At 40.5% G+C, this 27,830-nt stretch overlaps 1 protein-coding gene across 7 annotated transcripts; it reads left to right on the top strand.

The window, feature by feature from the left end:
- The first annotated feature begins 476 nt into the window (after window positions 1-476).
- On the top strand, window positions 477-27,434 carry AASDH (aminoadipate-semialdehyde dehydrogenase). 7 transcript variants are annotated; one of them, XM_044418156.1, is made up of 16 exons: window positions 477-621; window positions 2,402-2,520; window positions 2,812-3,063; window positions 8,519-8,639; window positions 9,021-9,349; window positions 12,301-12,493; window positions 13,039-13,280; window positions 13,659-13,765; window positions 14,267-14,439; window positions 17,636-17,828; window positions 18,599-18,717; window positions 20,255-21,014; window positions 21,900-22,063; window positions 23,618-23,743; window positions 25,494-25,625; window positions 27,041-27,434. In XM_044418156.1, exons 3-16 carry the CDS (start codon window positions 2,834-2,836, stop codon window positions 27,428-27,430), a joined length of 3,279 nt encoding a protein of 1,092 aa, XP_044274091.1. In that variant the 5' UTR covers window positions 477-621; window positions 2,402-2,520; window positions 2,812-2,833; the 3' UTR covers window positions 27,431-27,434. The 7 variants fall into 7 exon arrangements, 6 of the variants coding, with proteins under 6 accessions (XP_044274091.1, XP_044274093.1, XP_044274089.1 ...); XM_044418158.1 differs by having other exon boundaries at window positions 477-757; window positions 13,659-13,744; XM_044418154.1 differs by having other exon boundaries at window positions 477-757.
- The last annotated feature ends 396 nt before the right edge of the window (window positions 27,435-27,830 follow it).

Below are 27,830 nucleotides of genomic sequence, written 5' to 3'. Positions count from 1 at the left end.
AATTGAGCATTCCAGCCAGCAGCATCGATCTTACCAACTGCACTTAAAGCGTTCCTCTCGATCCCTGGGACGTTTAGCTGTGCAGGATTTGCACTATTAAGTCACTGTCAGTAGTTTTGATTAATTTTTCTAATTACTGCCACTCTGCTAGTGGCCTCGGACGGTGCAGCACAGCATGCAGGTACTGAGAACTAGGTTTTATTCAGAAACCTAACTGGGAAACAAATATTCCAGACGATCACTACAAAACGTGAGAGACTAAAAGTCGCCTGCCCAAGAACTGCAACCGCGTCCCTTGCAGAACCCGACGCTAACAGCAAGAAGGCGGTGCCGCTTGCCACTCCTCGGCGTCCTTTGGAGCAGAGCTCGCCCCTTGCTCCACCTCCCTCAAGCCACTGGTTAGCCAGACTGACAACAAAAACCCCGCGCCAGCCCTTTTTTGTGCATTTGCGCCCGATCACGTGTGCCCTCCGCGCGTTTGCGCCTGCCCGACTCCTCACGCCGCCTGCCTCTTTCTCATTCTCTACCGGGAATCGGCCTTCCTTCCGTCGTAGGTAGAAATTTATCAGATTGACCGGAGGGGAAGCGGCAGCCGATTTGCTTGCTTATGAGGAGGCCAAGGTTTGTTTCTGCCTCTCCAGTCCTTAAAGCAAAAAGCGACTTCGGCGTAACGAAGAGCCGCCGGGGCGGCGCTTTCCTAGCCGGTTCCTTCAGGGAAGCGCAGCACCCTGGGACGCTGCGGCTGAAAAGCCGGCCTGTAAGTTACGCTTCTGAGGCGCTTTTATTTGAAGCAAGGGAAAATCTCCAGCACACTCCGGGTGAAGAAGCACGGGCGAACCAACCCGCTCAGAAAAACTACAGCCGGCTGAGCCTGCTTGGTTAAGGCCTGTCTGTACCCTGGATAGGCCCTGAAAGCCACCCAGGGTGTTTTGAATGTGCGGATCAAAATAAAAAATCTTAGGTGTTTTGGGCAGCACAAAAACTTCTACAACTCCCAGCATTCCATAGCCGAAGCCGGCTAAGAATTCCCAGGAATGCTGGGAATTGTAGGACTTGTTTTGCTTTCTAAGCATGCATAGGATTGCACCTTGAATGGATGGCAGTTATATCATTATTCTTTCTTACTCTACAATAGATGTATAGTCTAATTCTTAACGTGAGCAGTAAGGGGAGCAGGCAGCTTTTTAGTATCTCGATTGGGGTCCTGGGCCTAAAAAAGGAAAAGGGAGCATTGCTATACACTGACTTCATTGTCATGTCGATCTTGCCCCATCTTGAGCATTACTGCAGTATTTGATACTGTCACAGCTGAGTACAGAATCGGATACGTCACATTTAGCTTTTATGCCATGGAAAAGCTGTCCTTTTTTTCCTAGGTCATATTCTAGTTAAGGAACAATGTTAACTGCTTGACATCTTTCATGATAACTCTGATGATAAATGAGGTTTCAGAATCAGTGTGCTGATTCCAAGTTGCTGCCAAACCTGAGCAAGATTAAAAGACTGTATACAAAGTTAAAAAGCAGAATGTAGATGAAGCTTTTAATAGTAATTATTTGTTAATGTTCTTATCAGCTACTATAATACTGATGGTGTAATCTTATGCACAGTTACTCAGAAGTAATTCCTCTCAATTTAGTGGGACATGCCCAGAAATGTTGGGGGATGCCATCTAAATATGGGAAATATCCAGGTGTAGACAGTCATTTTGAGTTTTTAGTTACTAATATCTATATGTGTTTATTTGAGTAAGTGCTCAAACCTGGGTACTGTTCCCATTCAGATAATGTCAAGCCCAAGCTAGTGTGTAGCTTGTTTAAATGAAAATAAATTCCACTGAGTGCAGTGATACTGTGCTTTGAACTTCACAAGTTAAGAGCATACCCCTGTTGAATTGATTGTCACCCTCAGAGGTGAACACAGAACCAGAGAAGCAGTAAAGGTGATTCACTTCCTTGTTCCCTTGGCTCTGAATTTCTGCTCTCAGCCATTTAGAATAATGCCTCAGGAGCAGAGGGAAGATGCTTACAGAAGACACAGGTACAACCTCCATAGTCTCTTATTCATGCACTAGAATGCCCCCTTTCCTACCTCTCCCAAGTCAAGATTCTGGCTTGTTTTTTCTGCACCAGTTTGCTGGGGATGGCGGTGGAGAGGCAATCAGGCAAAGGAACTTCGAGGTCAGACCTCTCTCCCCAGCCTTGCCTCTGAGGTTATGAAGAATCCTATGGCTCTTTGAGTGCTCTCGTAGAAGGCCATATGAGCCCTCCCTAAGCTTCATTCAGTTTTACCTGACCAAATTAGTACAAAACCATATATGGATGTGCCATCTAGAGATGTTCTATAGTATATGAATTGCACAAATATAAACTTTATTGTATTTAATCTCTTTGTTTCTTAGGTCTCATAGTTTTTGATTCAATGGACTTAGTATTAACTGCAGCATAAAAAAATGAATGATGATACTTTAGGGTATCCTTAAAAGTATGCTGAATGCTGAGAGCAACATTCGTTATATAGGTATGTGAAAATGCTAATACCGCTCATGTGCGGTTAAAATTATGATACATGCCTCATCTTTTTACCTACTCAAGAATTTCTTAACACAAGTGTGCTATATTTGAAGCATTTTATTATATTTATATAATGCTGGGAAATTTTGGAAGTAATCTCAGTTTAATCATCAGGATAGTAAATGGATAGTGTGCCATAGGGGCATGTCTTCAAGTCTTTTACCTGGACTTAGATTGTTTTTCAAAATACATATTTTAAACATGGATGAATTTTGATTCCTATTTCCCTTCATTTTAGGTATGCAGTATAAATATTGGCGATGACTCTTCAGGAAATGGTTCAAACTGCAGCCAGGCTATATGCTGAGAGAAGAGCAGTGTGCTTTGACGAATGCAACAATCAGACTCCAGTTGTCTACACGTACAAGACAGTTATCAATCTAGCCACAGAACTTACAGATTTCCTGAGGGAACATTGTCATCTCTCTGAAAATGTCGAAATAGGCCTCTACTGCCACACAGGGATAAATCTGCCTTCTTGGATTATAGGGTATTGCTATGACCTCACTTTTCTATAAAGTTGTTACTGTGAAGATTGTGCACATTACAGTCCCCTCATTAAGCTACAGTCAACATAAGTTGTAGGCATTTGGCTAAGTTACCTAGTTCTCATGTCACAACTATTCAGTGTGCGTAGCCAGCCGTGGCTACTTGTTATGTCATCTGAACCCAGTATAGTTTCTACAGGATGGCTTATTTTTCATTGACAAAGCACTCTGAGGACAGGTGGCTTGTTTTCGGGTTGTTGATACCTGTGATTGCTTGGCATGTTTTCTGAATCAGGCATGGCGATTTTATCCTGGGTTGCCAGGAACAACTAGAGAATTGTCCAGCCAGAGTGGCAGAAATGCCTGCCACTTCCAGCCTCCCTCACCAATGTTGACTCCTCCACTGATGCTGAAATGGCAGTTTGCGGATACCAACACTCTTTTCCACCTCTGTTGTCTGTGTTTATGCATGCAATCTTTGACAGTACACAACTGGGGTGTTTTTTCCTTATACCACCCCTTCCCCAAGTGCTTCCCGTGAGTGCAGATTTGGGTGTAATCTTATCTAGACAATTTCCTTGTATGTTTCAGCTGTCAACAAGCACCAAGGAAACAGAGAAATGGGTGCCCTAAAACTGAGAGACGCTTATCTCCTATTTGATAATGAGATCTTCTGACTATTAATTGTTGAACTAAGACTTTTAAATGTCTTCCTGTACAACACTTCCTCAAGACTTTAGCAAGTCTAGAAAGCTGACTTGCCCCTCTTATCATGGCTCTTTTTTGGAGTAGCTATTTCCATTGCACAAATTTCCCCTCTGTTTACCGCCCTAAATTTGTGCAAATTTTCCCACCAGTTTTAAAAAGAAATTTTAGAGGACATGTGCGTATGATGAACACATGATGGTTCCTCATCAGGGAAGAACATGTGTAATTACTGATGGTGTAGAGGCTTCATTTGATGTGTCCCATTCTGCCATCCTCAAATGTTTTTTTTTTAAATGCTGAATATATATCTGAATTTGAAAGTAACTGGAGGCAAAATTTGCACAAATTTAGAGGTTGGTAGTAAATAGGAAATTTGTGCAGCTTCAGTTACTGCTTCAAAAAGAAGCCACTAGATCTTGTCTCCACTTGCTGAAGACTTGGGTTAGTGCTGAAAACAGAGAAGACACTGATATGTGTCCATTCAATTCTTAATAGCTAAAGGATCACACCTCCAAGTGAATAATATTTTGTCCTCTCAACAAATATTGGTACACTTAATACTTTCTCAGTTTCCCATTTTTGATGCCGGACATACGGAAGATACAGGGAAATAGAGTGAGCAAGCAAGATTACACGTACTGGGCAATCAAATTTACATTCTTGCTCACTTGCAAAATAAGGGGAATAGGCCTATGACCCTATTTGCATATCCATTTTTTTAAAGATCTGGAGCAAAGTAAGTGCTCTGAAAAGTGGTAGCGATTGGAGAGGGAAGGGACCAGGATAAGTGGGCAAGATTGGTGTATGCTGCAAAAGCGTTGGCAATACATGCTGGAACTGGCCAGAGGACTGAGGGGGAAGAGCCATGGCAAGCCTGTTGAGAGTACTGTGGCTTGTTCAGCCAGCAAGCAACCCATGGTTGCTTATTATTATTATTATTATTATTATTATTATTATTATTATTATAACATTTCTATGCCGCCCCTTGCCGAAGCCTGGGGGCGGCTTACAACACAATAAGATACATTGAAATACAATAGAACATAATAAATTACCACTAAATACAAAAAATACACTGAGATACAATAATATAAAATTAAAATTAACAGTATAAAATAAGTAAATAAAGAATATAGTAGGAGAAAAGAGAAGGAAGAAGAAGTTGCCATGGCCAGATCATATATTTTAACAATTAAAATGATGTTTAAATAAAAAGGTCTTTACCTGGCGCCGAAAAACCAGTAACGACGGTGCCAGGCGGACCTCTTTGGGGAGTGAATTCCATAGATTGGGTGCCACCGCAGAGAAAGCCCTCCTCCGAGTACTTACTCTCCTAATTTCTTTCATGGAGGGTTCCCGGAGAAGGGACTCTCCCGCAGATCTCAAGGGGCGGTCGGGCATATACGGACGTAAGCGCTCGTTCACGTAGCCAGGACCCAAGCCGTTTAGGGCTTTATAGGTCATAACCAACACCTTGAATTGGGCCGGGGCTTCAATGGGAAGCCAGTGAAGCTGACGGAGGACTGGAGTCATGTGAGCATAACGCCCCGTCCCCGTCAGCAACCTGGCAGCTCTATTTTGCACCAATTGAACTTATTCATTACTTATTCAGAAGGTGGCTTACTGTGTTATGTGAACATACTCTGTGTCTTTAGTGAATGGCTGAACTTTATAACTCTTTTTAAATGTTGGAAGTTGTTTCCAGATGAATTTGCTACTTCAGAGTATCAGAGTCCCTCTTAAAGCTGAAACAATTCTTCCCAAAATTTAAGTTCAGCCACTAGGTGGTGGAATGAGCACATTGGTAAACCACATCCAGGTTGTCTTTAACATACTGGGTACCTATGAATTGTACCCAAGCCTAATCACCTGCCAGCAGAACAGAAGCTTCTGGTGAATGTGCCCCTGAAATATACTCCAGAGGATACAGCAAAGTCTAAAGCAGATTTAGAAGCTGCTCTGGAGGCTTCTGTGGGGAGGAGAGTAAGTGGAAGTCCTGGGTGTGGATTTTAGCCTGTGTTTCCCTAAAACAGTTATTAACTTGAAATGTAATTTTGGATATGATTGGAAGAGGGAGTTTAATATGCCTTTGCACTTCTCCATGCCCAGTAGAAATTTTACCTCCCCCCAACCCCTTTAGAACAATATACACCCATTATTTTTTAATTCCTCTCAGTTTCATATAAGGTTGCCCCCATTTTGTGTTGTTCATGAAATGCAGACTAAGATCATATGCATTTGGAGATAGTTGTATAGGTGCTAATCATTTGTATGCAGGCCATGATCGCTTGTAAAAGCAAAATTGAAGCAATAGATAACTGCTAATGCTAATCATGCAATAGTACATTTGCACTTTAATTCTTCAGTGAAGCTCACTTAAGGAATGGCTATGCAGAACTTTTTATTTTTAGTGCAAGAAGCACTTAGATTTTTTCCCAGTATAACTAAGGTGAAGTTTGTTCATTCAAGAGGATATCTACATGTATATCATTAAACAGATTAAGATCATGTACAGTACCAAGCTATGTCCAGCCTTGTAGTGAACGCACAGTTCTTACTGGGAACAGAAAACAGCAATTATTAAATTAAATTATTAATTATTATTATTAGATTTCTTTAAAGCTGCCTGAGTTGTTTACAGCAGCATATAAAAACAAGTCAAAAATACCCTGAAACCCATAAAAAACAGTAAAACACCATAACATCTTATCAAAGAAACATTAAAAAATTAAAGCAGGTAAAACTTAGTGAAGAATAACCCTAGATAATCAAATACATCTTCAAAAGCCTTTGCATAAGTGGCTGTCTTAACCTGGCACAAAAGAAAAAGATGACAAGATTGACAGCAGGTAGGCCTCAGTGAGAAGGTTGTGCCATAGCTGGGGGGCCAACACGAAGAAAGCTCTCCCCTTTGTTGCCACTCTGAGCCTCCATTCAAGTTGGCACCAAGAAGAAGGCTCTAGAAGTTGACTAAATCTAGTCTGACTAAATCTGACTAGATGTAGGTTGGGAGAGGTGCTCTGAAAGGTAGTGTGGTCCCAAGTCAAGTACTGCTTTATATGTTAAAACCAGCACCTTGGATTGAACCTGGAAGCATAGAGGCAGCCAATGCAAACAAGCAGGAACTGGTCTTATGTCTTCAGACCTATAGGTCCCAGTTCTTAATCTGGCTGCCACTTTGTGCATGGGCTGCAGCTTCTAAAGTGCCTTCAAGGGCAACACTACATAGAACGTGTTGCAATAATCTAAAGATTACCAGACCAAGTGATGGTAAGAAGGGAGGACTGAATCTAGCCCACGTGCCCCTGTGCCATGGAAACAGCCAGTGGTGACATTGACAAGGTGGACAACCATATGCATTGCCAGGTAGCAGTGCTCACCGTAAAGGCTTAAGCTAATATCAGTGCTGGCTGTAGCCTTTTGATGGCATTGGGCATGGCACCTGAGTGGGCCCTCTATATGAGTCTAATTTCTCATCACGGTTCTCACCGCTGCTGCTGCTTTCTCAGCCTTGCTGCCAGTTGTTCACAGGGGCATCTACTGCTCCTCTTCACCTCCAATGATGCAACAGAAAATAGTCCAATTGTCAGTCTTCACTTTTCTAGAAGAGGCTCTTGAGCTATTTTAAAAAAGGAGGAAGAATCTTTCCAGAGATGTTACTTTTGAGAAAAAGTTTTGCTGGAATGTTAGAACAGGTTATATTGCTACTGGATATCTTGTTACCAGGGAAGCAATCCCATCAGTCTGTATACTCATCTTACAAAATAATGGCAACAGAATGATGATGCCTTCAGTATTTATGAATCTGCTCCACTTGATTAGATCATTTTCTATGCCGCCCCCACAGCTGAATGTCTCTGGGCAGTTTATACCGTTTATTGCCATGCATGCATCTTTTGAATGTTTATTAATATCAAACGCAAAGCTTCCCTTTTTTGTCAGTGACAGAAACCTTAGAGAACCTTATGTTTATAATTGAAATTGGCAAAATCCATCTGCAGTTTGCTTGGCAGAAAAGACCTGTCAAAATTTCTAAGCAGATTAGATCAGTAATTTCCCTTGCCTCGCAAGAGTTAGAAACAGCTTCATCTGGTACATCCTACACAACTATGTACATGTGCTGTCTTATCCACACAGATGATCTCTGTGTTTGGGGAAAATGTAACACATGCAGCCATTCCTAATGGCCAAAGTAAATACTTGAAGCAAATGCATGTAAGAAATCCTGACAGTTACTGTATATTCTTTCCTCTCCCCCGGCCCCACACAGAGCAGAAATAGGTCAGACTAAGAAGGTGTGAAATGATAACAACAGGAGAACTCAACTGTTTACCAGCCTGCTGCTTCTGTTCTCCAAAACCTCCCTTCCTGCTCCACCCCTCAACCTCCCTGTGCAGGATTGCAAATGTGTGTTTGCAGAACTGTGCAGAAGGGAAAAAAGAGAAGGGTCGTTTTGAGTCAGGAACCAATAGGCTAACGATCCCTTCTTTCTTGTTTCACTTTACATACCCAAGGAAGAAAAAGTTTGTGTTACCCACCTTTGTTATATCCATTTCAACCCTAAGGGAAATAGAGATTTTATACCCTGCAGTTTCATCAGAATTTGATGGGACTGAATCAGATAATTATATTAGGGATTTATGAATGCAGATGCCTCAACACAGAGACTAGTCCTGATATGAAGATGTTGATTTTTTCAGCACTTGATTCCCGAGAATAATTTGCTAAATGAAGCGTATGTTTTGTTAGAATTCTCCAGGTACCAGCTGCATATTCTCCTATTGATCCTGATGTCCCACCAAACCTGTCTGCTTTTTTCATGAAGAAATGTAACTTCCAATACATCCTTGTAGAAAAAGACAAAGTTGATGTAAGTGAAAAGCTCTCAACAGTTATTTAAATTTTGGTATAAAATGTATATTATAAATGTATTTATAAATGTATAGTACAATTTATAAATGTATAAAAATCAAGCATTAGTTCTAACTTGATCAATTGTTGTGGAATAGTGATTGGTTTGTACCTAAGGTTTAAAAATCTCATCACTTCAAAGACACATGTCTTTGAAACATCTTATCTAACTAGCTGTCCCAAATCTCTTCAGATTTTTAAAATATTTTATATTTTTAAATATTATAAAATGTATTCCAAATCTCTTCATATTGTTTAAATATTTTGTATGTCATAGAACTTCACTGCAAATTAAAGATAAACATGTTATTAGAATAAAACCTTTTGTTCTATCTTTCAGAAATTTACAGCAGCACATGGATATTTGTTCAGCTGTAATTCCCTTGAAATGCAAAAAGTTGGTTTAATTCTTTTCCAGCAGAACAACAGTAATACAAATGTAAATCCATTGTTACAACATGTGAATGAGAAAAATGAAAGCTTTGCAATGACAAACAGCTGGGAATCTCATATCTTGGACAAAGATGAGACAAAACCATCGAAAGAACTGTTGGATGTTAGACAAAAACACTCTATAGCATATGTTTTGCATACATCTGGAACAACAGGAGTCCCCAAGATTGTCAGAGTGCCCCATAAATGCATAGTACCAAACATTCTTCATCTTCGGTAAGTACATTTTTCCAAATAAATTCATGAATTACTAGCTAGAAGCAGTATTATTTTTAAAGTACCAGATGGTGTAACAAATGTAATATTCAGCACAAATCCCAACCATAGTCATATGCTGTACAGCATAAATGAACCAGAAATAAATATGAAGGGGACAGAGGAATGAAAATCTTGTTTAGGTCAAATCAAGTGAATTCCTCAGATTTAAGTTGTAAAATGCCCAGTGATTAAATGCATGATCCTGCTATTTGTGTCGTAATAGAAAATGATGTGTGTGTCTGTCCATCCATCATACTGCTAAGACAGCAGATTTTAGACTCTTGAAACCTGGCTTGCACACCAAAGCTATTGTGGGGATGTATGCCTATGGGTTATTTTGTTTTATAATGCATTTGTTTGTAAATGCATTCATTAATTTTAATTAATTTTAATGTGTCAGTGTGGTCAAAGCTTGCAGTAACCTCTTTAATCACTAGGGGCAGGCTTCCCTAGGCAGTCCATGCAGTTGGAAACCACAGATTAGTAGGCCAAAAGACACAATTATACTCCTGCCTCTTTCTCTTCTCCCTACTATGGGGCAGCCTGTCCTCAGAAATGGGAAAGGGGGCAGGTACAAAGCATGCCTCCACTCAGATGGGGCAGGTGCAAAGTGTCTAGCTCTGACATCTAGGTGTGCTTCCTTGACGTTTTTGCTGTATCAAGGCAAGGGCTATTCTAATTAGTGCAAGCCTGAATCTGTTCAAAGCTCCCACTCAGTACAAATTGGGTCTTATATTTAGATAGTAATAGATTTAACAGTTCAATAAAATGACAAATTATATTTGATTTTATGTTATGATTTTGAGAATGCATGGTTATGAATTCATGGCATTACTATTATTTATTTATTTATTTATTAAAACATTTTTATGCCGCCCCATTCGCCAAAGCCTCAGGGAGGCTTACAACAATAAATTAAATAATTATAATCATAAATTAAAAATGTAAACATTAGAATAAAATACAAACATACAATATAAAATAAGCTGCCCTGGCCAGATAAAATTCAATAATATTAACATTAATATGAAACATACTATGTTTCAATAATACTATGTGTTTGATGATTGATTAATGTATTCCAAAATAAGATTTAGAAATGGGATCCAAACATTTCAAAGAATTTCTGGAACCCCAAAAACATTCAGTGGCTTCCAAATGTTGGTTGCAATGAATATGCAGTGTATTTATATATCCTAAAATACTACCAAGTTGTCTCACCTGACCTCGTTTAACATCTTGTGGCTGTTGTTACTGTTGTTTTTTAAGGGCACAATCTTGTGCAAGTTTAGACAGGATGGACTGCCAGCCTGCCCCACATATCCTTGCATAGGATTGCACTGTAAATGAGTTTGGTGGTGGTTGGTGCTCTAATTATAGTATTATGATCCCATTAGTGTGAAGTGTGAAAAGCATGGAATGTTTATATAGATGTGCATATATACAAATATGTCAGCATAAGTATTTATTTGTTGGGATATAGATTTGAATCCTGCATCAGTAAAGCCATTGAAGTGTCATGCTACTTTCAACTAACAGTTGATTTTAAAAACTGAGCAGGAATTTCCTTGAGCGTGGAAATTCCTCAGAGTGCCCTGCATCCATTGCTTGTTGTTTTCCAAGTCCCACACAGCTTAAAATTGTGTTAGAGAAATCACATTGTGGTCTTATAAATACATTGTGGAGAAATTCTTAGGAAGACATCTGGTTCTACTCTGTGGTGCAGTTGTGTTTTACTTCTTGTTTTAGCTGACAGGAGGTGGAAAGGACGGCAGAAGCAGTGTATGCTAGGTCTCTTTTAGGGCTGGTTCTCCATGTTCATCAGCTGATTGATCAAGATTCAACACTGGAGGCAGAAGTTTCCTTGCTATCACCCCTCATGTGGCACTTTTCAATGAAGTCATGTGCCAAAAAGCCAAGAGATAACCATAGAACTGTGACAAGAATAGAGAAATCCATTTCTCTTGCTTTGAGCTATTTCATCAAGTGATTGATTGATATTGATTACTGGCAAGGGTACAAAAAGTTAATATTTGTTTGTTTATGAGATAAATAACTATCACATGTCGCTATTGTGTTAACTAATAACTGACCTATTAATGGAAGTCTTTGTTTATCAGAATTTGTCTTTTTCACCAAATTTCAACAAATTTCCAGTACCTATTTTGCTGGAACTTTATCATTACCTGTGTTGGTAATAAATGTTTCCTGCCCATTTGCTCTTGTAGTGAACCCAGTGCACAGCTTGCATGGTCCTTTTTCTCTCTACTTTATCCCCACATCAGTTTTGTGAGATAGGCTAGGCTCAGAATCAGCGACTGGCCCAAAATCACCCAGTGTGCTCCAAAGCTGAGAGGAGACTGGAACCTGGATCTCCCAAGTGCCAGCCCCAATACGCTGCCTCCTCCGCAATTACAAGAAAACTGGGCAAAAATATTTTCATGTCTCATTTGGTTTTTAGATCAAACAGTGTAATAGTGAAACATTTATTGTCCTGCCAGATGTTCCATTGAACAGTTTTAGGAGTAGTTTGGAATTTTACGGTTTTTTGTAGAGATTTAAAAATAGGGCCTAAGCTTGATACATTATAAGCAAAAGTAGGTATGTTCTCACATATGTTTAGTGTTCTCAGAAAAATTCAAAGGGAAAAACACAGGAGAAAAATACATGAGTTTGTAGCATGATTTAAGGTTTGCAATGGAGGCACTTGAGGTTGGGAAGCTAGATCATTACAACACAAGGCATGTTCCATTGCACTCACGAGGAATAGAAATCAATAGCCATTTTTTTGCTTGAATGATTCTGCACTTGCCTAGTATGCAGGAAATATAGGAGCTCTCTCTGAGATGGCTACAGTGTCATACTCCAAAATGTATGTAATGGTTCAAGTAATGTTTCTTTTTCTTTAGAGAGATATTTAAAATCACCCCAGATGACACAGTGTTCATGGCCTCTCCCTTGACATTTGACCCATCTGTAGTTGAGCTCTTCATTGCTTTGGCAACTGGGGCTTCACTTCTTATCGTACCTAAAATGATTAAAATGATGCCACAGGAGTTGTCCAAGGTTCTCTTTCAGCACCACAGGGTATCAGTGTTACAGGTAAGTGATGAAAAGTGATAATGTGAGCAACCTGCTTACCACTGTTTGTTCTGAATGCTGCTTCTGCACAACACTTGAATGTCATGCTGATCAAGTAGATGCTGACACTTTCCTTTCTGAGATTATATTGTCATCATCATCACATTGCATTGCATTTATATCTGCCTTTCATCCTTTTTCAAGGAACCCAGGGCAGCTTAGAAGTTCTCCTCCTCTCCATTTTATACTCATAGCAACAACCCTGTGAGGTACGTTAGGCTGAGAGCCCACAACTGGCCCAAAGTCACCCTGTGGACTTGATGGCTGAGTGGGGATTAGAACCCAAATCACCTGAGTCCCTGTCCAGTACTCTTAACCACTGTGCCACACTGACTGACTGTGCCTGAAACTATCAAATATATTGTTTAAAAAGTTAGGTGTGTATCATTTTGAGCAGCCATAAAATATGATTGACAGTTTTTTGACCAAGGAAACTTTTCCCAAGTGTGACCCTACTTAGGGTACAGACTGGACTCCATATTTCTCTTATTTGCTACAACATGCAGGCTACACCAACCCTTCTGAGAAGATTTGGAGTTCAGCATATTAAATCAACTGTGCTGTCTGCAGATACATCTCTGCGAATCTTGGCTCTTGGTGGAGAAGCCTTCCCTGGACTAGATGTGCTGAGAAGCTGGAGAGGAAAAGGAAACAAAACTCACATATTTAACATGTATGGTATTACAGAAGTCTCCTGCTGGGCCACTTGCTACAACGTTCCTGAGGAGTTTTTTAGCACTGATCACCGGTAGGAAACTTCATTCTCTTTTGCTGCCTGCATGTACACTAATTGATTAATAAATGATAAAAGTCTTAGTGGTGCACATCCTCTGTAGATGAAACAACCTCAGCGTGTTACCGTAGGTGTTTTAGGATGAGGAAATATTTCACAGCCAGGCCCTTAACACTTGACTTCAGAATAAAAAGGCCTGAAAGAAGTGCTCATATTTTGAGGTGCTTGTGTTATATTTTTAATATAAGTAGTAATTCATGTTAAAGGAAGCATTTGGAAAACGTTCAACTGATTTATTTCTTTTTCTGGTTGTCTGAATCATATTTTGATACGTGATTCCCATCTCTGTCTTCCCCGCCTTCTCCTTCTCCCTTTTTTACTGTTTGACTTTAGATTTGATTTGCTTGTACCACTTGGAACCCCACTGTCTGGAACGATAGTTGGAGTCAAAGCGGCTAATGGTTCTGCCATTCTAGAAGGTGAAGGTCAAGTGTTCCTAGGTGATTCCCTATTTAACATTTTAAATTCATTACATTCATTTTCCATTCAAATTTATGGAATTCATTTACCTAAGGTTATGACCAAACAAGTCAAAAAGATACTGGGGCACATTCAACAGTTGTTAATCATCATGATAACTAAATGAACCCAAAGGGTCAGTAGCAGCATGATGGATTGGTGTGAATGGGCAGATGGTTGCTATCGTGCCCTGCTTCTGGCTTCTTATATTATTTATTCATTTATTTATTCAATTATGGGTAGTGCTATGGCCAAAGTTCTTGCATACTCCGCAGACATCAAAACAAGGCAACGTCAAACTGGGCTATGAAGTAGGCTTATTGAAATTAGCAATAGTTAATGTTAAGCCATGATCCCTGGCTCAGACAGCACAAAGCTGCAGTTAATTGGAAGGGGGAGCTTCCAGATTCGTGCTTCAGTCTGCGTTTTGTGGGTCCATATAGTGGGGAGACTGACATACAGCTTCATCTTGTTTTGCACAGGAGGTGAAGAACGTGTCTGTTTCCTTGATGATGAAGTAACACTGCCTATGGGCACAGTTAGAGAAACTGGAGACTTTGTAATAGTTAAGGATTGTGAGATGTTTTTCTTGGGACGAAAAGACAATCAAATTAAGCGTCATGGGAAGCGTCTTAACCTTGAATATGTACAGCAGGTAATGCTCTGTATCTATCAGAGGTTTCGTACATTCTTGAGAATCACTTTGGGCCATGAAGTGTCCGGAAAATGGATGCTCCTTGGGTTTGTAATATCACCTTTGGAAGGAGAAACCAGTGGTAGGTACCCCAGTGCCTTCCTGATGCTTCGGATTACAGCTTCCACTATCCCTGATCATTAGCCATACGGGCTGATGCTGCCAGCCCAAAACATTTCAAGGGCACTAGGTTAGCTTGCTCTGGAATAGACCTTCCAAGGAAATAAAGAGGCCATGCAGTTCATAGTCCTCAAATTTTATACCTCCTGTGCAAGAGGAACTGAGATGCAAAGGGGAGGATTTAAGAAGCTGTGTACAGTAGAGGCATACATGGGCTAGGATAAGCGTTTAGTAGAAGCAAAAAGTAATGGAAGGGCACTTGGTGCAGGCTACTGCTTATTCTCTTCTACCCTTGTATGCATACACATTTCTGTGTATGACCAGTTGATATTTGCTCAGTTCTTAAGCAAAGAATCCTAGGGCACTATGATGGAAATGATACTCTTGTATTCAGTCAATATGACAGCAAACCAAAATAATCAAACAAAATATTTATTTAAAAAAACCAAGTTGCTTAATCTAAAGGAGAGGTAAAAGATGGAAAGCCTGAGAGAGATGGAGGGAGGAATCAGATCTCGAATATTGAGAAGGGAGGATGATAGACACCAGGGATATTCCCCCATTAATCCAGCTTTCAGAATCACATAATAGGGAATAAGTCATGATAGTTTACTTCACCACTGTTCATGCCAAAAGAATTTGCACAATTAGCCTCGTGAGTGCATGTCATGCAAATTCAACAACGGTGTCTTGTTGCCATTACTAGTGAGCCAAACCAGAACCCTAAAACAGCCCATGTGTTCTCGGTAAAACAGTAGTAGCAAGCCACCCTTGCTTGGTTCACACCAAACCATTTTGGCAAGAGTAATGATGCAACTCTTCCTGGTGCACAACCAGGGTGCACAGCAGGGAAAATAAGCCAGTGTGGCTTATTTCACCCTCCATGATCATATGAACCATAGAGTCACTCCTATAACCTATGCTAATGGAAACCATCCAGAACATCTTGCTGCTTTATTATTCTAGGTATCCAGTTGCTAGATTTATGTACTTATCAAGTCAAAATAGAGATTCTGGAGCCAGTGTGCTAGGGAAAAAGTAGCAGAGCAATATGCTTCCTTGGTAACACACTTTAGTTATTACCTGATATAGCTTGTTTTCTTAGCACTTAACATGATCTTACCATTAACATGTAATTAAGTGAGAGGCGTTTGATCTTCAGCTTTTAAAAATATACTTTTAGTGATTGCCTGGTGCAGATGTAATTTCCCAGTCTCTACTTAAATCATATTTGAGAGCAGGTGTGAAATTCAGTGTTTCCTTTTCCTGAAGCTCTCTTTGCATTTGCTTTTTCCCCTCTTCTCCCACACTTAAGTTCCTTTTAATTGTACTTGACACTGGTCAGGGCATCCATCATGATGCAGGTTTTAAGCCAGGTTGATAAGAGGCTGGGAATTTTAAATCTGCACTGTGCCACTTATCTTTATCTGCTTTTGGCTTGCACATGTGAATTACCTTCATTATGCCTTTAAATGCTGATAGTAGAAACTAGCATGCAGGCATTTCCCTTCAGTCAGTTTCACTGAAGAGATGCAAAGTGGTCTGTTTGCAGAAGTTAGTTAAGATGATACAAGTCACTGCCTTCAGTGAGCTCCCAATAAAAGAGGAATAAGCCAACTTTTCCAGCTGTAAACACGTTTGAGGAACTATCCTGCGCAGCAGCACAAAAAGGCTGCGGGGGGAGGCCTGGCAAAAGTTGTGTAACCTGCCCCAGAGACTGAAAACAAGTTAAGAGGTAAGGTCTGAGTCCCAGTGCAATAAGTAGCAGCCCTAACAGAAACCTATTTCACTGCAAGCCCCATTGTTAGCAAGAGCATGTGCTACTTTTTTTTTTTAAATGGGATGATTGCTAGTTCCAGGGAAGGTGTCCAGGGGTGCATTGGTGCCTACAAATACCACTTTGCCTACCCCAGACTGCTTGAGCCATGTGGTTCTCAGTCTAACTAGACAGGAGGGTGCCATTCTAGCTGTCTCTGAGTCAAAAAAGATCCACTGAAGCTGACTTACTTAAGCCAGGTTCAGCAGAGACGCCTTCAGCTGGGAAGTAAGGCAGGGCAAGAGCAGAGAAAATATAAAAAGAAAAGCTTTCAGTCTTTCCTCTATTCTTCCCCCATCTTGTTTTATTTTTGTAGCTCCTTAACTTGTGTTTCTCTAAAATAGTATTGAGGATACAGTGATTTGCTCAGCAGTGAATACAAAACTTATTTTCGCTGTGTGGATAGCTTTGTCCTGCAACAAATGCCCAAGAGAAAGTATATTTGGAAACACGTTTTCCCCTCTTGATTCATAGTTGTCCAGAACATTTTCAGAGAAAGAGAGTTATTTTGAAAAAAATTGAGGATTTGAATCGTAACCACAGCCAACAGTACTTGGAAGAGCCTGCTTAACTTTTATTTACATCATGCGGTTTGATGTTCATGACAGGACTTAAAAAATGTTGAGCAATTATCTGACACAATTAAAACATTTGTATTTATTTCCAGCATTGCTCTCCATCTCTCTTCTCTCTGTAGCTGATAAATAGCTGCCTCTCCATTTTGCCTGTGTAACTGGAGAGTTATATACTCCTACACCAGTAAGGTAGTTTATTCAGTAAGACAGTAGCCTCAGTCTTTACGAATCCATGGACACATTTGGGAATTTCATAAAATTCTGTGGATGCCACCACAAAATGGCTCTACAGTGGATGGGGCCTCCCATGCAGGCTCCCCAGCCCTCTGTAGCCTTTTCATGGGTACTGAGGGGCTCCTGGGGATGAGGGGATGAGGAACTCTGCTTCCACCAGCCCAGTTGCGCATGCCTAATCTGAATCTAAGCTCTTCCATATTTCTTATTGTCTAGGTCCAACAGTTCAGCAATGTCCAGTAAAATTCCAGGGTTATGTATCTAGTACCATTTTTTACGACTGCTAAATTTTATTTGCATTATGCAACGAAGAAAGAGTTGAGAAAAATTCAAATGTAGGGGGTTCTTTTCCTTAGATGTTGTTTCTGCCTGTCTGTAATTCTTGTTTATGAGTGGTTACTTTATTTTGCAGATTGCAGAAGGCTGCTGTCAAGTGGAAACCTGTGCTGTGATATGGTATCAGGAGGAAAAATTAATTATTTTCGTTGTGCCCAAAGACATTTTTAAGAAGAGAGATCTTCTGAAGAAACTCAAGGAATGTCTTCCTAGCTATGCAGTCCCGGATGAACTTTTGCTGATTGACAGTTTGCCAGTAACATCACATGGTAAAAAGAATTTATGCTTGAAAACTGCCTTTATTAATTTATAAGCATTTCAGTCACTTTACAGTTTAAATTGGAGTATATTATTAAAAAGCATATATAGCATAGACCAAGTACAAACATTTAAAAGCTGGAGAACATGATGAAGGAATTAACATGCTTGCAAAAATTATGCAGAGGTGTCATTTGGCAGATCACCTTCTGCATAACTGCACTTTGTTATGCTTAATTTATGTGTAGAAACAAAAGCTGCTGAATGATGCAATGAATCTCAACCAAAACTAAGCCGCAGGTCAGAGAATTGCTTGTTGGATTTGTACGCACATGGTGGGAATTACTCATTTTCCAGAAAACTAGAGGCCCATACCATATTGCAGATTGTTCTGAAACACCGTCAGAAGTGCTTTCCCATGCAGAGTGTGAGAAGGCTAAGGGAAAACCAGTATCTAAAGCACACTTGCTAGGCACACAGGGCTAATCTGGCTAGTCAGTGAACTATGTGCCACTGCTTTCTCCTCTGACCTGGGGCTCAGTTTTTGGCCCTTAATTGTGCTCTGTACATGACTGTTCTGTCTCAACTCATTCTTTCATATTCTTATGTTAGCTGAAATTGGGGAATTGCATTTTAGAGTGTTTTACTGCAATGGTATATATAGATTCTCTGGACCTAGTTTGTTATAATAAAATAGATGAGCATGTTTATTTGTCCCCAGTAAAACTTTTAGCTTAATGTTCACATAATGAAATTCTTTTACTTTTTCTTTCATACAAAGGCAAAATTGATGTGTCTGAACTGAGCCTGATTTATAATAATCATCTGAACTCTAGAAAGAGAGACAGTAAGCTGATCAAGGAAGAAGAATTATGGGAAAGATTGCAGAGTGTGTGGAAGGTACTATTTTAAGCTACATCATTTTGTATCAGAGCAATTGAGTTCTCATATCCATCAGTAACTACTTTTGAATGCAAGACTTGCAGTCAGAACAGTTTTGCCAAATGTGCTGTAACACCTGCCATTCATTTGGCTTTTAAATACAGCTTCCCTACAGAAACTGCATGGAAATGATTATTTTATTCCTAAAAGCTAGACATTTTGGTGGTGGTAAGCAATTGTAGCATAAAAGGTGAATTACTGCCATGCGAAATGAGCTATCAGTATTTATTTGGAAGTAACTGTAGAATGATAATAGGAAACACCTGTAGCATTTCCTAATATATGGCAATTTATTAGGAATATCTGTTTAGACCAGAATTTCTCAGCATGGGTTATATGGCCGCCTCAGGGGGCATGCCATATTTCTAGGAGACCACAGAGCTGATAGTAAAGTACCTTTGCTGTGGCTAGCAGCAACTATGGGAAGGGTCACAGGGCTAAATAAGGCTCAAGAGGGATCCATGAGGGAAAAAAAAAGTTGAGGCCCCCTATTATTGGATAACTGCATTTGTACCAGACACCTGTGCTAGCCTCTGGACCTGTCTCTGTTTTTATCATGTTTGATGTTTTGGGGAGAGTGGGCTTTATCGTATTTTGCGATTGGTTTTATTTGTTGTTAGCTGCCCTGGTAGTATATAAGCACCAAAGGAACAGAGCATGTATTTTCATATCAAAATAAATTTTAGATTTTACTTTTTATCACCTGAAAACTGCATAAAAATGGACATAATTTATGTCACTTTCTTGTAATTCTAGCATAGGCATCTAACTGCAGTATGGATTTCAGAAGTATAGTTTACATTAATCCTATATAGAATTTTAAATGTTGCATATTCCCAGTCTTGCGTTACTGCCAGGTGTTCACGATGTATACACATTATTTGATTATGTTGTTCAGTTTGAGCAGATGTTCCAGTATAAATTAATGGGAGGGGACAACATGAGAGAAAGTTACAGTTGAGGATAAAGGAAGATAACTCCTTATTTTTCCTATCTACGAACAGTATGTCAATAAGAACTGTTTTATTTCTCTCTAGAAATACACCCCAGTTGTTGCTTTTTTAAAATGACATATTTGTGTAGCTTCGGTGATGAGACAAAATCCAGTGTTATGTGGACAGATTTTGCTTGAACAAATGAATTTTCTCCTTCTGTGTCCCTACAGTGCTCATTTGCCCCAATCCCAAGCACACCGAGTAGATTTTGTTGAGGGCTACAGGGAGAATCATCAGCAAAAAAATTGGTAGCCACACTGAACACCACTTTTTGTTGGTTTTTGACGGAAAGAGGGGATATAAAATAAATTCAATATAATAATTGGATTCTACTGTTAGTTGGAATATCTCTAGTCTGGCTGTCTCTGCTTGGTTTTGGCTTTTTTGAGAGTCCTGGGCTCTGGTTGCTTTGTAGATTTCTAACCGATCTCAGTGTTGGATATACACCTATATGCACATATAATATGCTGTGTTTCTTCTTTTTCCCCATCCCATCCCAGTCTCTCCTAAACCTTCCAGATGATTCCGGCAACATTTTAAAAGACTCATTGTTTTTGCACAGTGGTGGAGATTCCTTAAAATCATTGCAGTTCCTTGATGAAATTGAACATATGGTAGGCAGGACTGTCCCCAGCCTCTTGGAAATTATTCTCAGTAACTCCATTGGAGAAGTGTACAACCATGTCCTAAAAACAGTTTTCCCAAAGGATGACTTAAAATTAAGCTGCAGTGGTGCTGTAAAAAGAAAAGTGAGTGGGGGCAGCAGCGAAGAGCCCAGTAAAAAGTATGGCGAACCAAAATCAGAAAGGTCCTTGGCAGCTGAGGCAGCTGCAGTTAGATTTATTGCAGTAAGCCGAGGAAACCGGTCATTGTCCATTGGTGAGCCCCTGAAGAAGGAGGATATAAGTGAGAGTGAAATTTTGAAGAGTAAGTGTGATAAAGGAAAGTTCAGCAATGCAAATATAATGGAAACGGAGTCTATTAAAAAAAGTCCTGGACAAGAAACTCTTGGACAAACAGCTGAGAAGTTGATGTTGCACATACGATGGAAATCAGACCTGGGCAAATGTGTGGATGCATCTCCATTGATTCTGATATCGATCACTGAAAAAGTATCTGCCTTCGTATATATTGGGTCCCATTCGCATGTGATTCAAGCACTTGACCTACATTCAGGAGATGTCAAGTGGGAGAGAAAACTTGCTGATCGTATTGAATCTTCCGCTTGTGCATCTAAATGTGGGAACTTCATCATTGTTGGTTTGTATTTAAATAGTGCTTTTCCCTTTTTTTTGGTTAAAAATTTAAATAAGGATTAATCAATAACTAGGGATTTAATAAAACCCATCCATGATTACTGAATTAAGGGCAATCCTGTGAGCATACATGTAAGCCCCAAACATTGGAGTTTTACCAGCATCCAGCACAGAGCAACAGGCACAGCAGAGGTGATATCTGCTTCCTCTTTTGCATTTTTGCTAGACCACCATTTTGGAGGGGGAGGGAAGCAGGCCAGTGCAGCATCAGGATACCTTGCATCCTGCCCATTCTAATCTCCCCTCCTTGCCCCTTTTAAATCCCTCTCTGAGGTCATTTACCAGCCTTAGAAAGCAGCTGGTGAGTTCTTTTAACTTTAGCTGTAGGGAGAAAGGGGGTTAGAGCACCAGTTCTAAGCTCAGTGGTCTGAGCAGTGTTCCCAGTCTTGGAACTGGGAATTTGAACTGTCCTGTGGTCACTCAGAGAGTGGCCAGGGCAATAGATTCATTCCCTCTATTTTGTTTGCTTGCTTGCTTGCTTGCTTGCTTGTTTGTCTGAAATTATATCATAGTAAATTTAATGGAACTTGTCCTTGGTTAGTGTTTTAACATGAGAATCTTGTGCTTGTTGGTGGAAACAGGTTTATATCAAATGCTGCCGATTTTGCAAACTGATGCCAAATGTTCAGATACATGGGAAACAGTTGGAGATTTCTGTGATTAAGGGTAGAATCCTGTGCATATTTAGGCACAAGTCCAACAACCGACTGCCTAAGGAATGCTGGGAGTTGTAGGGCTTCTCCTGTCCAAACATGTCTATAATTGCACCTTAAATATTTTTCTTAAAGTGCAATGCTTGACTAAATATTTATGCTGTGTATTTACGCAGGATCTTATAATGGAGTGGTATATGTACTCAGAAGCAATAATGGTGAAATACACTGGTCATTTGCCACTGATGACGCTGTGAAAAGTTCTGCAGCTGTGGATCCTTCCACAGGGCTGGTCTTCATTGGATCGCATGACCAGCATGTATATGCTTTAGATATTTATGTAAGTGTTCATGAATGCTAGATAAAAGGATGAATGATGATGCATCCTCAGTATTTGTTTAGTCCAGGTAACTGTGAATTCAGTGGAATGCACTTCCAAGTAAGGGTCCTTAGAATTGCAGTCCAACCTCTTGGCAATAAAATCTAGCTCAAACTCCATAACCAGTATGACCCATTTTAATAGCAGGTCTAATTAACTTGTATCTTAAAATATGATCAGATTATGTGGTATTTACAACCCCAGCATCTTAACTAATAACAGTGCAGCCCTTTGTGTGTCTACTCAAGAGTAAGGTTCATTGAGTTCCATGTGATTTACTTCCTGGAAGTCCATGCAGAATTATAATCTAAGGTTCTTATCACACTATGATTTCCACCAGTGCTAACACTTCGCAGAAACTGAATAGCAAGTTACAACATTATTCATTATTTCCTGAACAGTTAGTAGATCTCTGTTGAGTGTGTAAAGGTTTAGACAGATTACAGGCATTCTTTAAAGTGCAGGAGGAACTAGGGGGGTCAATTTCAGCCACTTAACTGGTGCTTCAGAGAGAAACACAAGGAGGCTGAAGTTGTTGCAGATGCATAATACTTTGGTGATGCTCGTCTCTTCCCCTTTCTGCAACAGCTGCAATGTGGAGGTGGAGAAGGCGCACCAAGCAAAATCAGAACTGTCTTCTGAACTGGAGCCGGGACTCTGAAAATCCTGTGGCCCTCTGAGTGTTACCTGGGAGCCCTGGGATTGCTCTGTTAGCTTATGAAGCAAAAATTCTCTCCCCATACTAGTTCCTGGAGGAGGAGGATAGACTTTGAGCACAATGATTTATCATAGGAGAAGACCACATTTTCAATGTACTGGCCTGTCTGTTTTGGGAGTTCAGTATCGTGCCTGACACCCCGACAGAGGCAGCACCTCACGGGGAAAGGCCAAACACCCAAAGAGAGAATCAGACATCAGAACAGGAGGATTTATACCTGAGACCCTGTGGCCAAATGTCCCTTCCACAACCTGACTTGGGAATAGCTGAGCAGATAGCCATCCCACATTCTGACCCTTTACCCATTGGGCAAACAGCTGAACCTATGTCAGACCAAGAGGGCCCCGAGGGAAAAGGCACTATAAGTTCTGCCCTGGGAGAGCGTGGGCGGACAGCACCCCTTCCTGCTGATGTTGAGCCTCCTGGACATGACACAGGAGACACAAGAGGCGGGGTAGATTTGTCCAACGCGACTCGTTAGACGTTCTCTACGCCGATTTGAGCAGAAGGAAGCTTTGTCCCACCTCAGGGGGGAAAGGTGGGGCGAAGAAAGCTAGTCCCACGTGGGTTCCCTGAGGGACGTCACTAAGGAGTTAGCAACTGCCGTGTAAAGACCATTGCAGTAGAGCTTATCTGTAGCGTTGTCAATCTTGTAGACAAGTAGCAATAAAAGACTTTAGTTTTATTGCCTGCGAAAGTGTGGGTCGTTTATATTGTGAGTCTTCACTCACAACATTCAACGTTTGCCTGATTGAGCAATGGTATAAGCTGATATTTATCTCTTGTCATATTGACAGAAAGAAGAGTGTGTCTGGAAGTTGCACACTGAAGGTGGAGCTGTATTTTCCTCTCCGCAACTCCATCTTTTACCCCATCACCTGTACATTGCAACACTCGGGGGACTGCTACTAGCCATAAATCCCGTAAGTAACCTTGTTGCTGTGTGTGGTGCAGAAATGCATCCTGACCCATCCTCTCTGAAGGTGCTAGGAACTCTGTAAAGTGAATAAGAGGGGCTGCAGAACGAATTTGCAGCCCTTACGTAGCTATGCAAACTGCAAGGCAAAAGGATGACTTTTGCAGCAACAAATACCTTTAGAGGAAAAAAGAAAAGCACTGATTGTTTAACAGGTTGGCTTCTTGTGTCATTTGCACCCAAGAGAGCAACTTTATCATGGTTGCCACAATCAAGTACAGAGCTGCTTGTCACAACCCTGCCCAGGCTATGTGCCAGGGTCCCTCAGTAGTGGTTTCCCATCCACTAAACAGCCCTTTGGAGGGATCATTCCTAGTTCATCACCCTTTTTTCTCCAGACCCAGAAATTTGCATGGATGTCTTTGCAATTTTAGTATTGAAAAGGTGAAAGGCACTGAAATTCATCATGTAAAAGTGAGAGGATCACATTGCAGGGGGAAGGGGGGGATTTTGGTGCACTTCTTTGGTGTCCCACCCCCATTTTAAGCATTTCTGACTTGTCTCCTTTACTATTATTTCCACCCTGGCCTTAACAATGTGTGCAAATTAGCTTATGTACAATTTAGTTTTGTCAATTGCTTTGCCAACTAAAATAGACAAGACAATTAACCATCAAAGCTACACTTATTTGAGAGCACACTTGTGAAAGACCAACAAAGAAAAATCAAAAATAGATGTCCTGAGTTACGCATTTTTTAGGGCCCCCATTTTTCTTTTCAAAAAGGCAAAATAAAAGTGCTGATCCTTCCCACATGCCATGCTGATGTCCAGAAGAGGGGTAAGATGACAGAAAGTGAGAAGCACAGGATTTTTTTTGCTGTTCTTACCAAGATCCCAACAACCTGTGCTGAAATTCCCAGATTCAGGCAACATGACAGCCTGTCTGGTTTCGAACAATTGCTAAGAAGCCGTTTTTTGTCAGGGTGGCTTGTTTGCAAAAATCAGCTACAGAGCAATCTACCATTAGCTGACCAAACAGGGTGTTGTGTCATGCAAACCAGGTCATAACTATTGGCAAAAAATTATATTCCACTGCCCCACAGAACGGATCTGGCAGCAAGTGCAATAAAGTTTATTGTAGCAATCATAGAAATATGTGGCTCTGCTGAAAGGTATATAACTCCACAGTCCCACAAGACATAGCCAAAATGTGGGAAATGTTACCTAGACTCTTCCGCAAGCACCAGAGAGCTCTCCCATTTAGATCTCCTGCCTGTGCCAGCCAAGTAGAGTTCTCAACTTCACCTGTGTCCTCCTCCCCAGTGTGAGAATGAGCAGAGCAGGTGAAGCAGCTTTGCTCTGTGTGGCCTTGTCCCATGGAAGGAGCCCCACATAGGGCAAAGCTGGTTCCCAGCGAATGCAGTAGGAGAATCCTCTGTTTGGTTCACCAGATGGAGAACAATTGATGACATCCCACCCCTTTGATGACAGAATCCCTTTGATGTCATTCAGCTTCACTAAATCTTGTTTTCCACCCAGGACTTGATCTATTGGATCTTTTCTCTCTATATTCCTAGGAATATGTCCAGGAGCAAAATGATTAAAATAGCTTCACTGCAGGAATGTTTTGCTTGCTCAGGAAATTTCCATTTTCCCAGTAACAGATATTCCCAGGTGTTTGCCTTGGTGCTGTGTTTAACTGTTAGCTGAAATCATGGTACATCCTAAAATAGAATGCATCATCCATTCATTCACAGCTTATGGGGAATACAGTTTGGAAAAGAGGTTGTGGAAAGCCTCTCTTCTCCTCACCACATTGCAACGAGGACTATGTGTGTGTGGGTTGTGTAGATGGAAATTTGTATTGCTTTAGCCATTTTGGAGAAAAGGTAAGAAGCTCTCTCATTACTAATACTAGTTGTCAATACTTAGATTGAACTCTGAATAGTAATTTGCTACTTTAGCATTCACTTTTAAGTTGACTAGATGATGCTTGTATGTACACCAGTTGCTGAAGAGCAGGCAGAGGTCTTGCGCCCATCCTGCTTTAGGGATCCCATTGGCAGCTGGTTGCCACCATGTATACGGAGTGCTGGACCTTTGGTCTGATCCAGCATGGCTTTTCTTATGTTCTTATATGTATAGCCACCTGTTTTTCCAAGATGAGGCATAGGAATGTAGGATAAGCAGCAGCATAACAATGGTTGAATAAGACAGGACTTGCTTTGAAGCCATGTTGAATCTCCTTCCATAAGACTTGCAGTGCAAGTCCTATACACTGTAGTGCAGTGCTCACTATTTCTCGTTGGTTCAAGCAACGTTTATGTCTTGTGCACCCTACTGCTAAATTAATTTTGTGACCTCGTATTGCCAACAGCAGTGAGTCTATGGAATAGTCTGCCCTTTTAGTTTCTGTGTCAGTGATTTCAAATCCTCATGTGGGCACTTTAAAGCAGTCCAGTGGGGGGGGCTCATCTGTTGATGACTTGCAGCTGAACATGGGAACTGTGTCCATACAAATGTGGCTGAAGTGATATGAAGGCTGTATATGTAATATTTGATCTGTGACAGCTAATCCTTGCATGCTTCACACACAGTGATTGAATGAGTTGTGATAGCAACATAATGAAGCAATTAATGCAGGTGCACAAATTTCCCCTTTATATATTTCCCAGCGATTAGATTTGCATATATTTCCCAGACCCAAAGATCATGCATTTTTAAAAACTATCCGGAAACACAGTAACCACAGTGGCAAGTGCTCTGAAAATGAGACTTGGAAAGTGGCCATGATGGTAAGTTGAGGCAAGATGACCATGGCTACTTTTGTTTTCTGAGGTATTTTGCCTGCGTACACCAGTTTGAATAGGCAAAACTCTTCTACGTATCCTGCTTGAAGGACTCTGTGGGCAGTTGATTTGCTAGCATGCAAACTGTGTGCTGGACTGGCTAGAGCATTGGTTTGATCCAGCATGGCCTTAAAGGTTCTTAAGAGCTTCCTTTTCTAAAGTACTGGAGACTTGTTGCCCGGAAATAAGCCCTAGTGCAGGAAGCTGGGTGGGTTCAGTCACTACAACAACCTACTATGCCTGGTTACCCATGTTGAGTTGTCTCATCATGCAAATAGCAATGGCAAATCTAATGAATGGTATGAATCTACAGAATTAAGCCTTGCACTGAATATATAAAACTAGCCTTAAGATGTTAAGACTATAGTCCTTTGCATCAGCAGTTTGATAATAACAGATAAACTAGCTCTTTTGTTACACTAACTGAACTTTAATTTCTAAATTTTGTCATATAGGTTTGGGAGTTTTCCAGCAATGGACCAATTTTTTCATCACCATGTATTTCAAATTTAGCAAAAGATACATTCTTCGGTTCTCACGACTGCTTTACCTACTGCTGTGATATGGAAGGTAATTTATTGTGGAAATTTGAAACCACGTCTGCTGTATATGCGACCCCATTTGTTTTCCATAGTCATGGTAAAACACTACTGGCAGTGGTATCTACAGATGGCAGCATATGGATCCTGAACAGCAAGAGTGGGTTAGTAGAAGGGACAGGGAAACTTCCAGGAGAAGCGTTCTCCTCTCCTGTGGTGTGGGGTACAATGATCATTGTGGGCTGTAGAAACAACTATGTTTATTGCTTAGATGTATGTCTGTCCGAAACCAATAAAATTGTATAACTGATCTCCTCAGTATTGCCTCTTTTTTGTACTTCTAACATCTTAGTATTAGTATGCATCTTTTGAGCCAGTCTTTAGAAAACAAAACAGATAACTTTGCACAGAAAAAAAGATTATCTTAGTTGCTGAAAAAAATAACTCAATTCAGCGTGTTAGGGTTTAAATTAACAAAGTTTTCTTGACATCTTTATGCTGGTGTACATTGTATAAATATGCTTTCCATAAACATGGTTATTATTGGCTAACATATGTGGTGAGTTTGGACTGGGTTAGATGCCAAAATTTATCCACTAATACATTTTCAGAAATGGTATATAGTTTTGACAAAAAATAAAAGCAGTATATGCTTCTCAAGAGTACTCTGAAACATGAATTTGCTAAAGCACAGATTTGCTTGTTC

This window comes from Varanus komodoensis, unplaced genomic scaffold, assembly GCF_004798865.1.
Source record: "Varanus komodoensis strain SLA01 unplaced genomic scaffold, ASM479886v1 scaffold9, whole genome shotgun sequence".
In the NCBI taxonomy this organism is placed as follows: Eukaryota; Metazoa; Chordata; class Lepidosauria; order Squamata; family Varanidae; genus Varanus; species Varanus komodoensis.
This window is presented reverse-complemented; position numbering and strand designations above follow the sequence as displayed.

Bases quoted from the DNA above. Each gene is read 5' to 3' on its own strand.
- AASDH (XM_044418157.1), top strand. From the start codon at position 2,834: ATGACTCTTCAGGAAATGGTTCAAACTGCAGCCAGGCTATATGCTGAG. The intron at 9,350-12,300 runs GTAAGTACATTT...CTTTTTCTTTAG, and splicing joins CCAAACATTCTTCATCTTCG to AGAGATATTTAAAATCACCC. The intron at 22,064-23,617 runs GTAAGTGTTCAT...TCATATTGACAG, and splicing joins TATATGCTTTAGATATTTAT to AAAGAAGAGTGTGTCTGGAA.